This window comes from Hetaerina americana, unplaced genomic scaffold (genome assembly GCF_022747635.1).
Source record: "Hetaerina americana unplaced genomic scaffold, ioHetAmer1.1.p SCAF_6, whole genome shotgun sequence".
In the NCBI taxonomy this organism is placed as follows: Eukaryota; Metazoa; Arthropoda; class Insecta; order Odonata; family Calopterygidae; genus Hetaerina; species Hetaerina americana.
The window spans coordinates 83,273,921-83,287,208 of NW_027287205.1; the positions used below are offsets into that span (position 1 = coordinate 83,273,921).

The following is a 13,288-nucleotide window of genomic DNA, read 5'->3' on the forward strand; positions in this document are numbered from 1 at the left end:
TAATTGCTTCTGAGCAAATCAATTGACGGCGTGGCTTGGTCACTTCTTCCTCCACAGGCACCGGCCATCGGACACCTCTGCTTGTCGAGATGTAAGATGGCTCACGGCGCACACAATCCATTGACGACGAATGCTGAGCTCACATCAGAGGGGCGGTGGTGGGGAGGGATGGGCGAGGGGGCAGTCCCACCCCCCTCTGCCCCACCCTTCCCGCCCCCAGAGTGCACCCGGCTGCCACTCTCCCCGCTAACCACCTCGACGGGGACCTGAACGCACCCTGCTCTCCGATGGACCCGCCCAAAAACATGACCTCAACATCGACGGGCGTGCAGGGCGGGGCCAGCGGGGCGACCGGGAGCCCCTCTGCCTCGCCCTTCCTCCAGAGGAACCCCCTCTCGTACTCCTCCGCGACCTACCACCACGCCGCACCCCTCGTACCCCCTCCGCAACAGCCGCAGCCCTCTTCTTACGCGGCTGGGATGGACGCTCTAATCGGCGACTACATGGAGAGAATCGGAACGAGACTCGGTATCCTGGAGACGGAGCTCAGGTACGCGTGGAGAGCGCTGGATCTCCTCTCGGAGGAGTATCTAAGGATGTGGGAGCGACTGGAGAAGCTGGAGGGCCTTTTGTGCGAGCAACAATCGGTGATAGCGGAGCTACTGGAATTCTATCGCGCGATGGACATGGCAGGGGCTGGCATGGACTTGGACGGCGGGGAACTCTTGAGGGACGAGGAGGCGATGGACGAGGACGTGGCGGAGGTCGAGGAGGCCAGGAGGGCGGACGCCGTCGACGAGGAAGCTGCGGCTGCCGTGACGACAACCGCCCTCCTGGCCGCCGCCCTCGACGCCTCCGGCGGTCTAGGTGGGAAGGAGGACAGGGACACCTCCGCCTCCACCACGTCCTACCTCTCCTCCTCGGCGCAGAAGACCCCAACGATGACGGAAGATGCGAATGATTTGAGCGGGATAGGGGGCGCCAATCGCGTCCCGGACGAAGCATTCTACAGGAGCTTGAACACCGCTCACCGGAACGAGATGTCCCTACCAGCGGCAGCTCCGCCACAGCCGCCTCCGGTTGTGGTAGTTCAGGAGCCCGAGCCTTTGGGGATGATTTGGGAGGCGGATGAGACGGAGGACGAGAAGAAAGCGGCGTACTCAAGGGAGAGGAGGGAAGCAGCGATGTGCGAGGAGAGAGAAAGCGAGAGGAAGAGTGATGAAGTGGGTGATAGTTCCGAGTTCCGGCGTGATGGTACTGGGGAGATTTACAGCTCTCTGGATTACAAGGACTATAGGGGAGATTCGCCCTGCGTGAGTGAAAATGACCTCGCCAAACTATCCCGCATAAGCGAGATTGATCAAGTTGCGCTCGAGAAACTTCAGGAGCTCGATCGGCTGACCACTAAACTGGAAAAGGATTCCAGAAATTTAAAGGAGCTCCAGGAGCGTCTCCTAGACGGGCCTAAACAGCAAACTCAGGAGGAAGTAGAAGTTGTGGAAGCAGAAGAAGAAGCACGTTTGATGGGAATCGAGGAAGAAGAGGAAGAGGACGCCAGTAGGCTGTTAAACACCGTGCTATTCGGTGACAGAACCAAGGGATCCACCGGTCTCTTCGGAACGGATTCAGAACTGGACGCCTGGGGATTAACTCCAAGAGGTTTAGCGGAGCTTTTGGGTGCGGCAGGGGTCGGTCCAACGCCAAATGCGAATGAAAGAATAACCAGCTCTGGAATGGGGACGAGGTCGAGACCAAATTCAAGACTGTCCACCGATAGTGGCGCAACTGACCAAGAGGTCGCCTCAACGCTCGGATACAGGAATAGCATTTCCCCCACTCCTGCCATGCACAGCATGACTGCAGGGTCGGGACGGGCCACGCCCACGTCACCGCACAAGATAAACCTCGCCGGGACGACCTCTTTGTCTGGAAGGGCGAGTTACGACTCTAAAGGGCTGTCTTCGTACGAACAAAACCTGAGTTCTGTCTTCGCGTCTCACTCCGGCCGAGCATCGCCAAGCACATATGCCTCCGCGGAGAAAAAGAGGGAGGAGGCGGACGACGTGAGGACGCGACAGGATGGTTACATTGGATCTCCTCTTATACCGAGGCACACCATGGACATCCGCGGGAACGAAGATACCGCGTCTCCTCCCCCTCCGGCCCCTTGTGAGAGCATCTCGCTGAAGGATGCCCGAACGGCGGACTCACTCGGCCCGTCCGCGATGGAGTCTCTGTTGAGCGGGAGAATTAGCCCTCGCTCTCCGCGACCAATATCCCCCCGATCGGCCTCCCCGAAAACTTTCATGCGCTCGGATGTGATGCAGCAGGGTATTGGGAGCTCGGCAAGGCTCTCATCTGGAATATCCGCGGGGACCGCTAAGTCTGATTCCGGTCTTTCCTCCATGAGCGGCGGTTGGTCAAGCCACGAAAAGTCTCCAGGATCGCCTAAGAGTGTCGTTAGCGGAGGTAAGGGTCATGGGTCTTACTTACAGGAACAGTCGCCTATTTTAGGTGGGCGATTGCACGTTGGGCGACCCCTCTCGCCTTCTTCGGCGCCTTCTGCCTCCGCCCTCTATGCTTCCTCGGAGTCGACGGCGGGAGAATATGACACGGGGGGTCGCCTGTCCCCCAGGCCTGCGTCCTCTCCCCTCCCCACCGGTTTGGGATCGTACGACGCCAGTCCGGGACCTCAGATGCCTCCCTCTATGGGGATGCAGGAGACCAAGCACAGCTCCGCTTTCTCCAACGTCCGTTCCCCGATTGTTGAACGGCGGTCTCCGTCCTGTAGTCCCGCCATGATGGGGAGCGTTGAAGGCCGAGATGGGAACGGGATATTCGTGCCATCACCTGCACCCGACGTGACGGCTGTTAGTCCCAAACGAAGGTCACCTTACTTACAGGAAGGGCGTCAGCCATCAAGGCCGATGTCGCCTGCGGTCTTGCATGGTATGCAGCCTCAAGCCGCGACGTACTCAGAATTCTCCTATGCAGAGGAGCAACCGGCTATATATTCTATGGCAGGACTCCATAGACAAACGTACACATCTGTCTACACTAGTGGTACGGATAGCAGCGCAGTGACAACAGGAACCACAGCAACAACAAGCGTGTCGTCTGCATCGGGCCAAGGCGCAAGCTCTTATGGTTACGCAGCGAAACCGGTCGGATCCGAACCAATTTCTAGATCTACACCAATACCTCCTCCACCGGCTCCGACCCCTGTGCCAATATCTCTTGGAGGGAGCTATTCAATGGCGCAACAGCATTTGCAGCAAGCGCAGCAACAATCGGGAAGAGGGCCAGCAGGCAGAGGAACCGGGGTGTCAAATATGGAAGGTTACAAGACTGCAATGTATCGCACTATGTTCCCAACGGGAAACATAACAGATGCCCTCTCGTACTATCCAACCAGTAGCACTAGATACGAGTCATCCTCTCCGACGCAATATGGTCCAGGCACACAACCTGGAGTGACGCAGGCGACTACTTCCATCAGTGCGACGGCGGCCACGTCTACAGGACAAGTGTATTACCAGATATATCAACCTGGAACTTATCCAGAATACTCACAGCACATATACGCCCAACAGGGTCAATATGTTCAGCAGGCTGCCTACCAAGCCCAATCGTATGCTCGTGGTGCGGGTTATTCCCAACAGGGTTCATCCTATCCGGTGGCTAGTTCCTATCCCCCATCGTCCGTCTACGCTCAGCAAATATCCTACACCCCGCAGGAGATGCAACACGCGCAGCAAAATTTATGTGGGCAGCAAGGTCAATACGTTCAGAGGGCAGGGTCTCACCAGGGCGCTGCCTGCATGCACGAAGAAGGGTATCCACAGGATTATGCATGGGCCCAGAGAGGAGGAGCCGTCGGTGAGAGGCCATACATGGAGCTCGACCTTCGGAGGAAGAATGCGCCAGAGCATAGGTTGCTAGTCCAACAACCAAACGATGCCTCCTTGCCGTATTACGATTCCAGTAGTGTCATAGTCTCGCAGTCTGGTTATATTTCTATAGCATCAGATCTCAAAGAAGATCCATCGTTGGTAGCCGGGGAAACTCAGGAGAAGGGGAGAAAGAGCAGGCGATCGGGAACTGTCGCAGGAATTACAGGAGGAAGTATCAAGTCCGCCATGAGTTCTATGAGCAGCTGGTTACCGGATCTCCGCCTACATCGCCGTCGTCATAGATCACACTCCTTACCATCAGGTGTAAGAAGAGAAGACCTAATGGAAGAGCAGATGAACCAACAGCAACAGCAGCAGCAACAACAGGTTCCAAATAATATCGGTGCGGCTGGAACTGTTACGCGAACAGTGCCTAGGAAAAAGAAGAAGCATCCACTGGTTTCAACGGTTTCGGGAATTCTGCAAAAGGCCAAGCGTCGTGGCCATCATCATCAACAGCTCATACAATCACAGTCTGTTGCTGGTGGTACCGGACAGCAACGCCCTTTAATATCACACTCTGTATCTTTGTCGGATCCTGAGCACTCTGAGGCAGAAGTGTGGCCATCAGCCGCAAGAGCCTTTTCAGAAGATAGCGAGGATAGCAGCAGTGTGTTTTCAGACGTTTCCAGTTTAACGGCTGCCTCGGATAGTATGTTCGCACGAGTAAGACCCGGCCGGGGTAGGAGGACTGTTGGAGGTATGCAGCAAGCCCAGCCCCAGGTCTTAGTCCCGCAACAGCAACAGCAGCAGCAAGACTCAGGACCAGGAACTGAAACAGAACCCGAGACTGATCAGATGTCCGACGTTGTGGAAGAAGATTCTAAAGCAGGCGGCGCAGGAGTAATATTTGCTACTGTCGGAGATTCAAGGAAAGGAACTGGGAGTTCAGGTAACTCTACGACCGAGGAAACTCCGTCTTTGGCACCAACTGTGACCACACCATCGGGTGGAGCCGATGGAATATCCCTCCCACCGGTGACTATTGTGGGTGGAGCCTCAAGAGAATTTGCGGTGTCTCGCGCCCTCGGAAAATATCGCCAAAGACACTCTTCCAGTGCGTCCGAAGAACAGCAACTCGGAGGCGAGGATGGCCAACAGGCTCAACCGCAACAGCCTCTGCTGACATCGCCCTCGTCTCAGACCTCGATCCAACCTCCGCCACCTCCCCCGCCGCCTCCTCCTCCACCTCCTCCGCCACCTCCACCGCCTCCCCCTCCTCCACCGTCGTCCCATAGCGCGCCCGGGGTCTACTTTGCCCCGTCACACACCACCTTCCCCCCGGCACCCTCCTCGGCTGCACCCAGCCTCCCGCGTCACCCCGAACCCTCCCACGCCCATCCACAAGAGCCCCCGCCTAGGACCCCTCGAGGTCACCTCCCGGCACGCCACCAGCACAGCCTGGAGATCCCACTCCCTCAAGGAGTTAGGGACGAAGAGGACAACCGCAGTACGCATTCGTGGCGAAGTGGCTCCAGGGTGTCCTCCAGGCGACAGTCGACTGAAGAGAGCATCGATAGCGACGACGAATGGTACTGCTACGAGCTTAGGAAGCTGGAAGAGCTAGAGAGGCAGTCGCAACTCGCGCTGGACGAGCCCGGCTTGTTCGAGGTGAAGGAGGAAGTCCAGGAAGGCCACCAGCGTCAAGTTGCAGAGCCCGAAGTTCCGACGGTGACATTTCTGCCGGATGAGGACCTCAAAGAGAAGATGTCATTCGTCCTTCAAGAGCTCAGGCTCAAGACCAAGCAGTGGGACAGTGCGGATTCGGTGCCGAGCACCCCGCAGAAGAGACCGGGCAAGACGCGGATGCGATGGGATTACTCGGAGGACGAGGACGACGAGACAGAGGAGGAAGATGACTCATCCATCATGGAGGACTCCTCCTCGAGGAGATCGGTCGGGGGGCTTGTGCCCATGGGGAAAATCGTCGAGGTGGAGTCCCCGGGCAGCCGGGAGATGGACATGGAGGAGAGGAAAGAGCGGACGGACGAGGACGGTCGCCAGTCCGCCTCCTCGGGAGAGACTAGCGGGCCGGACAGTCCGCGGGATTTGAGCATGGACGAGGAGGAGGAGGAGGCGGCAGCCGAGGAGGAGAGGCGGAGGGCCGGCGAGAGGATGCGGAAGGGCTCCTCGGCCACCTCCATCCCCTCCCGCCGGGACGACGAGGCCCCCACCGCGGGGGGGCGCAGCCGAGATGGGTCCGTGAGCCAGCAGGTGATGTCGGAGGCTGGGGAGCCGGAAGGGAGGTCGCGGGGCGGGAGCTTGGCCACCGTCAGGTTCTCCATCGACTCCGGGAAGGAAGTGGGTATGGACCAGGGGGTAACGTCCCCCGGTCAGACCCCGGACGCGCCCCCCGCCGCCGCGGCCGCCGCCACCGCCGCCCCAGCGCCCGGGGCGGCGACGGGCCAGGGGGCCGGGGGCAAGACGGAAGGGGGGCCCATGGGCAGCAAGTGGAAGCTTCTGAAGGCGCTCAAGGAGAGGAAGGCGGAGGAGAAGAGTCAGGAAGCGGCGGCGGCGGCGGCGTCGGCCGCTGGCGGCAAGGAGTCGACGGGGTCCTCGAGCGGCGTAAGTAGGGCGCGGAGGCAGGAGGTGGGGCGCCCACGAATGTGTCTTTTGGCTGGGTTTGTCAGCGTCCGGTACAATGCGACGGTAGTGGAGCAAGTTAACTCATAAGTCTGCTTCATTCTTTCACTGTTCCGATTCTCAATCGAATGCGGGAGAACGGGACTCGTGGAGAGGTTATCATGATTGTCGATGATGAGCAATTGTTATATTAATCAACCCAGTTTATTTGATATCTTTCATCTAGATTCCGGCATCGTGTTGACATCCCTCTAAATGTATCCTTACTAATTTATCTCCTGACAAATACCTCTTCTGATCAAATAATTGTATCTTGAAATTATGTGCCTTAATTTCTAAGGAAGCAGATCACTGGGCGAGGAATGTGTGAATGTACTATATATGTCGGTCTTGGATCTGTGATTATTATTTCAATTTTCAATGCGTTGCTTATGGACTCGACATGAACCTTACGTTGGACATTTTGTTATTTCGAATAACCAATATGCATTGATCATATATGGTTTCGTAAAAAAAACTGTTTGGTAATTATTAATGTTCTCATTAACGGTTTGGTTTTATGAAAATCTAAATCTAAAACTGAAGCATTAGTACTTCAGTATATATTTTTAATTTTTAGTGTGCATTTAGTTTTGAATGTATCCTTTTAATTAATAGTATTCATAAGTTCATCATTTGCTACATTTTAATGTGCCAGAAAGAATATTTTTGATGAATTTCATTTAGAATGTGCATGAAGTCCTCCAAAGATTATTCATGGACATGCCAAATTGGATCCGTACCACTTTACAGCAACTAAATTGATTTCATTATTTCACACTTTGGGTAAATATTTAGCATCAAGATTCTATATTAATCTAATGCAAAGCAACTGCTGAGTTTGAAGGGGATTATAAATGTTTGGAAATTTGCAATTGAATGGCAATTGAATAGATTAAATTTGCATGTTTTCTGGGAAACATTTTCCCAGTAACGAGTTTGTTTACTCGCTGCCACGCTGTTGCCATCTGTTTTTCGCTTGCACTCCCAATGGCTCTTTCATTGGTCATTAGGGGCGCAGGGCACATGGTGTAATATTATTCCTTCGCTCGCATCGCTGCCCCTTGACTTACGACCTCATGCGCGCCTTACGAGGGAAAGTCTAGCGAGGCGCCAAACGGTCTCTGTGGGAGAGAGGCAAGAGGTTGGCCAAAGAAGCCGTAATGCATTCCCTCTCAAACGTGATATCTTCTTCTTAAGATGGAGGAGAGGAGCCAGAGGGATCCTGGTTTACATCCTTATTTTTCACCGATAACCATTTCCATAACTAAACATCCACACAAATATGATGAAACTTTTTCCTAACTTTTAGCTCGTGGTTGTGTCGTGAGCACTGTCAGATATACACTGCAGGCAAGAAATTGTATGTAGTTCTCGCTCTTTACCGATCGAATATAACTTCCTAATTAGTCAATAGTGATGACACGCGAGTATTATATGAAGATGCTTTTATACTTCTAAATCATTAAGCAAACAACAGCATAGAAGTAATTATGCAAAGCATCTGGAGAATATTTTCTGGGATGCTTGTCGTTTAGCATTAGCCTATTAAGAAATAAATGAGCTAATACGTGCTTTGGGTGAACTCATATGTAATACAAACGGAAAATGTAGCCGGTAATCGGGAAAATGACTGTGGATATTGAAATATTTTTAATCTCGAAAGCTAAAAGAAACTTTTTAGTTTGCATTGCGGAAAAGATATATTGCGTTCCTCATATTACGTACCAGTTGAGTTACAAAGAGACATTAAAATTAACTTTTTGACTGTACTTGAAATAAGATGGAGCAATGGTACATAGAGACAGATGTGTTGCGATAATTTATTTTATTTAGATTACGTTTGACACAGGTTGACATATTTCAAATGACTCGCGCGTTTTTTTATTATATTTTTTCGACCAAATTTAAAGTCATTAAAGACTAAGCTCAGTTCACTGGTATAGAAAAAGTAAGAGGCACAATAGAATTTTCATTTTATTTTTTAGACAGATAAATCAATCCGCATTGGATGATAAAATTAAGTATTGTGAACTCTTTATTAAATAGATTCCACCGGGACTGATGGTGGTAAATTCTTTCATTCTACATTGCTTAAAATCAGCTAGAAAGTACATTGATTCCGTACGAATCATATATGCTTTCAATGAAATGGCTTTCTTTTTATCCTACACCGTCTTAAAATTTTATTAATTCTGTGCTGTTTGTGGAGAGGAATGGAGAAGGTGAAATGGACAGAGAAGAAAACAAATGAGGAAGTACTTGGTATGGTGGGCGAAGAGAGGGGTTTGTTGGGAGCAATCCTATGGAGGCAGGAAAAGTGGATGAAGGGGGTGTTGACCGGCAGTGGGATGTTGAAGACTGTGATAGAGGGTAGAATGTTGGGCAAAAGAGGAAAGGGAAGGAACAGGATAGGGATGTTGGACGGGATGAAGGGAGGAAGAAAGTACTCAGAGATGAAGAGGGACCTGATATAGAGTAGGATGATGGATTTTGTGTTTTGTTAGGAGTAATAAAATATTTGTTTGGTAGTTGTGTCCATCCAAAAACCTACCTTAACCGGTAGATTACCTTAAAAAAAATATATATATATATATATATATATATATATATATATATATATATATATATATATATATATATATATATATATATATATATGTCTATTGGATTTTGAGTGCATATTGTACCAGATTCTGAAAGCGATTATTTTAGTTCATAATTTCAATTTGTTAATACATTTAAATATATATGATAATTTTCACTATCTGAGAGAGTTTGTTCCATAAAATCTATTTCCCATTAAAATAGCGTGGATGATATGTCGCTATGAGGGAGTATAAAGAGTGATTTTAAAATAAAAGGGAGAGGATCGAAAAACAAAAATTAAGATGGCAATGCGGCAGGGAAAAAAGAACAATTTGACGTCGCTCACCAACGGGTGCCTGGTATCCGGGTGGCATTCTTGGGGAAATTCCCGTCAAGTACACTCAAGAGGGAGAGAGAGAAAGGGAGTTCGGTCGTGGGTGGGTGGGGGGGGGGTGAATTGAGTACAAGGACGCGATGATGGGACGGAATAACTCCATTAACTTCAACATCCCGGCATCACGTCTCTGTATTTTGGGTTCTTGACTTGAATTCTTTTGCCACAAAAGGATTAAATCGAGATATTCGAGCAGAAATCGTACACTCTGCCGGGAATTATCTCCCGGAATGGGGAGCAATTTATCCTTTACGCACGGATCTCGCGAGTCTATTCGTCTTCCCCTTTCTCATTGCTCGTAAAACTGCATCGATTATTTGCCTCGATTTACGCTTTAATATGTTCCTGGACGTACGAAAATCGTGGTCATTCGAAAACGCACTACTGCACAGCGTTTCAGAAATCAAATACAGCGATAAGCATTATTTTCTTCGTAGCTTTAATTTTACCTCCATGCATTCATCCCAGAATTATTTTGGCAGCATCGTTTCTTTTACTTTTTTGGTTTTCTGAGCAGCTTAGTCCACAAAATCAGTCAATTCTTTTTTTTAGTGATACTTCTTGTCTTTGAAATAATAAGGTCAACTAATTTTCCAAAGTGAATTCTGTCCAGATTGTGCGAAAATTGCAGTTGAAATTGTTTATTTAGTGGAAGTCCTCCGATCAGAGTGAAATACTTTAAATTTTAATAAGTTACTGAATGAAACTTATTATTTGGACCAGCACTTAGTTGCTGTTTGAACGGATATTAGTTGCTGAAATTATAATTGGCAACGTATAGATGAGAAATGAGAACTGTGTATTTTCAAAAAAGAATTCCTCAAGTTTTACAATAATATATGTAAATAATGAAAGGAACTGATATTTCATTATATGGGGCCATCTCGGGAAGGTGGTAACTATTGACACGCAAATATTTTACATCTGAAATCGGTAATATTTTCAGCCTTCATTACGATTAATTTCTGATAATCAGTTGTAATTTCCTGTGGGAAGGAAGCCATATTATCTAGGAGAAAACTATAAAAGACTGCATGAACGTGCCAATCGATAAAAACTTTCCATTGAATCGAATGTGAGAGTAATAACGAGCATAAAAGTATATGGGAAAGAGGACCTCGACCATTAATCCGCAATCTTGATCCTATTAATCATACTGTGATTCCAGGATTAAGAGGATCGAACACGCCCAACGATAGATACTCCTCTGCGGCCGTTGAGTAACAGTCTTGGATTCGATCCAATGGCGCTCTCCGAGGAGGCCTCTTCGAAAACATTCTTAAATCAGATCTCTTGTCGGAGGCGACCTATTGTGTGGCTCGCGACCTTTCGTTCCGCTCATTTTTCTCCATACCCTTGCCTGCCCCCATCCCCTTGCTGATCTCCACCCCCACCCTACCCCCCCTTCCATCCCTCCATTCATTGCTACAAGCCCCGCTTTAAGCTATCTTTTTTTTGGCCCTTGGCCACGACGTACGTAAGTGTGGAAAATATTCGTTTCGCCCTTCCTCCTTGGGGGACATCAGTAAGGAGGCGGGAGTGGACTCGTAGACAGCGGGCGACCGGATCGGTGTGATTCCTCTTAGTTATGGCCGTATTAGATTTCTCGGTCGTATTCAATTTATATGGGTCGTGCGAGGCAACGACTTCCAGCATCAATTCCTCACCCGAACTCTAAACATTGAAATCGTAGTAGATATTATTCAGAGTAGGAGGAGAGGAAACATCGGCTGTGTGTCCCCGGTCCGTTGCAGGTTCTGGTTCGCTCTGTTAATGCGAATTTTAGGCTTTGGTCAGGGAAAATGGCCCTCATCGCCTATGAGTGAGGGACTCACGCGATAAGACCTTCCTGTTCCAATTCAGTACTATTTCCTCCAAGTGGGCAAAGATGTAAAATATTACCCGTTAATGATGCTTATACCCCAAACGACATCAGTGTATCACATTCCACCGCTCGCTGATAGTGACCCTCAGCAAGAGGTAGAATAGCGAGCGGTTTAGGGTTTTTTTCGTCAGTCAGCGTGAATTTTCGCATTTGCAAGTACGTCACTGTGTGTATTTTCCGATTAGAGATTTATTGATGGCTTAATCTACTCTTCAAAGAACCCAGGTTTTTCATCTTTAAAGATAAATATTCCGAGGGAAGGTTTTCATCTTGAGAAAAGCGAACTAATTAGAAAAATGACTTAGAGGATATGTTTTTTACTCGTACTTCTGTCCAAGCATTATTCTCCGCACTTTGATAGAGATTTCATGTCCTAATAAGTTTAAATTCGTGTTGTAATCCAAATATATGCTTGTCAAATCGAGAGTTTGGGGAACCATTAGCCTGTAGTGATCACTAATTTCTAATTATTGAAAATAATATCGTAAAGAGTTGAATCCTGATGTTTTCTGTAATTTGTCTTTTTTCCTGCAATCCAATAATCAAAGTGTCGAGTTTGGCTTGCCTTAAGTGCAGCTGTTTTCAGTTTTTCGAGCAGTCTCAAGGGTTGAAAAGGGGTGACTTGAATCGTGTCTGTCACTCGACGTGGACACAAAAAACTCTGTTTTCGGTTTCGTCGCAACGGTGGTTACTTGGCGTCGCGTTGTTCGTCCCCCGGTCGACTGAATTCCTCGAGGGGTATGTGAAGAATTTTACCATCAGCGCGAGATTACGGGGGAAAAAATACTCGGGGCCTCCGCATTTTTCTGATGCCCGGTTATAATTTAGAGCTTAAAATTCTCGAGAAATCGATCGGAGGGCCTTAATCAGTAAAAGTGGAATTCCACTCGAAATCCTTCCATCTCCTCCACCTCATCTCCTGATCCTCCTAGCCCCCTTTCTTCCCCCCTCCCTCCCTCTGCTTTCCCCAATCTTTCCCCTCCCAGCCACCGACCCGCACGGAAATCTCCATTTTTGACCTACAAGGAGATTAAGGGGGAGGTTGGGGTGGGAGGAGCTGGGGTCGCCGTCCGCAAGCCCTCATAAATCCCTCCCTCCATCTTTCCCTGGTCCATACGCAGCCTCCCTTCCCTGTGACCTTCTCCCGCTGCCAACCGCCATCAAAACATTGCGTCTCCCCCCTTTTCCCACTCACCATAACTGCACCTTCTCTCCATCCGCAGAATTCAACCATTCAAACGCTTTACCCTTTCACTATTCACCATTTGGCCTCATGGCTTCCATCAGCATTTAAATTTAACGCTCCAACCCCATTTGTTTTCCAGGAACGAATTTAATCAATCCCATTGAAAATGACAATTGGCCAATAAGTTCATTCGAAGTAATAATGGAGATTTGAGCTTTTTTTAGGTATAAAATTTCGGTGATGGCAAATAACTCGTTTTCCCACGATGGGGCAATTCATTTTGTCAAGTGATTAAGAGAGTGTGAAAAAAACATTAACAGATTTCAAATAGTTGTTGAAATGGACATTTGTTTTTTTTATTAGCCGATAATTATTGCCTGATCCGAAAATCAATCAAATTATGCACATTTCATTCGCAGCAAGTGGTGACCAATTTGGTGACCTTTTGTGGTTCGTTTCCCGATAACTGTCGATGAAAATCTAAATTTTCGCGTGATTTTTTATTTCATATTTTCAATTCGCCTCTTTTCGTTCCCATTCGTTTTAATCACTTTTTCAACAATTACGCTGCGGAAAATTTTACGTTGCATCATTTTTAACACAGCAAGTCTTCAAAGCTTTAATTAATGTAATAGGAATCTGTAGTTGTGTGTTTCAGT

The 13,288-nt window shown here is 48.9% G+C and overlaps 1 protein-coding gene across 1 annotated transcript in view; it reads left to right on the forward strand.

The window, feature by feature from the left end:
• Positions 1–470: 470 nt before the first annotated feature.
• The window catches only part of unc-13, a 114,405-nt gene continuing 101,587 nt past the window's right edge, over positions 471–13,288 (forward strand). Inside the window, exon 1 of the mRNA XM_071594263.1 lies at positions 471–6,522. Coding sequence (XP_071450364.1) covers positions 480–6,522 — 6,043 coding nt within the window. The 5' untranslated portion in view covers positions 471–479. The remainder of the gene's footprint in view (positions 6,523–13,288) is intronic.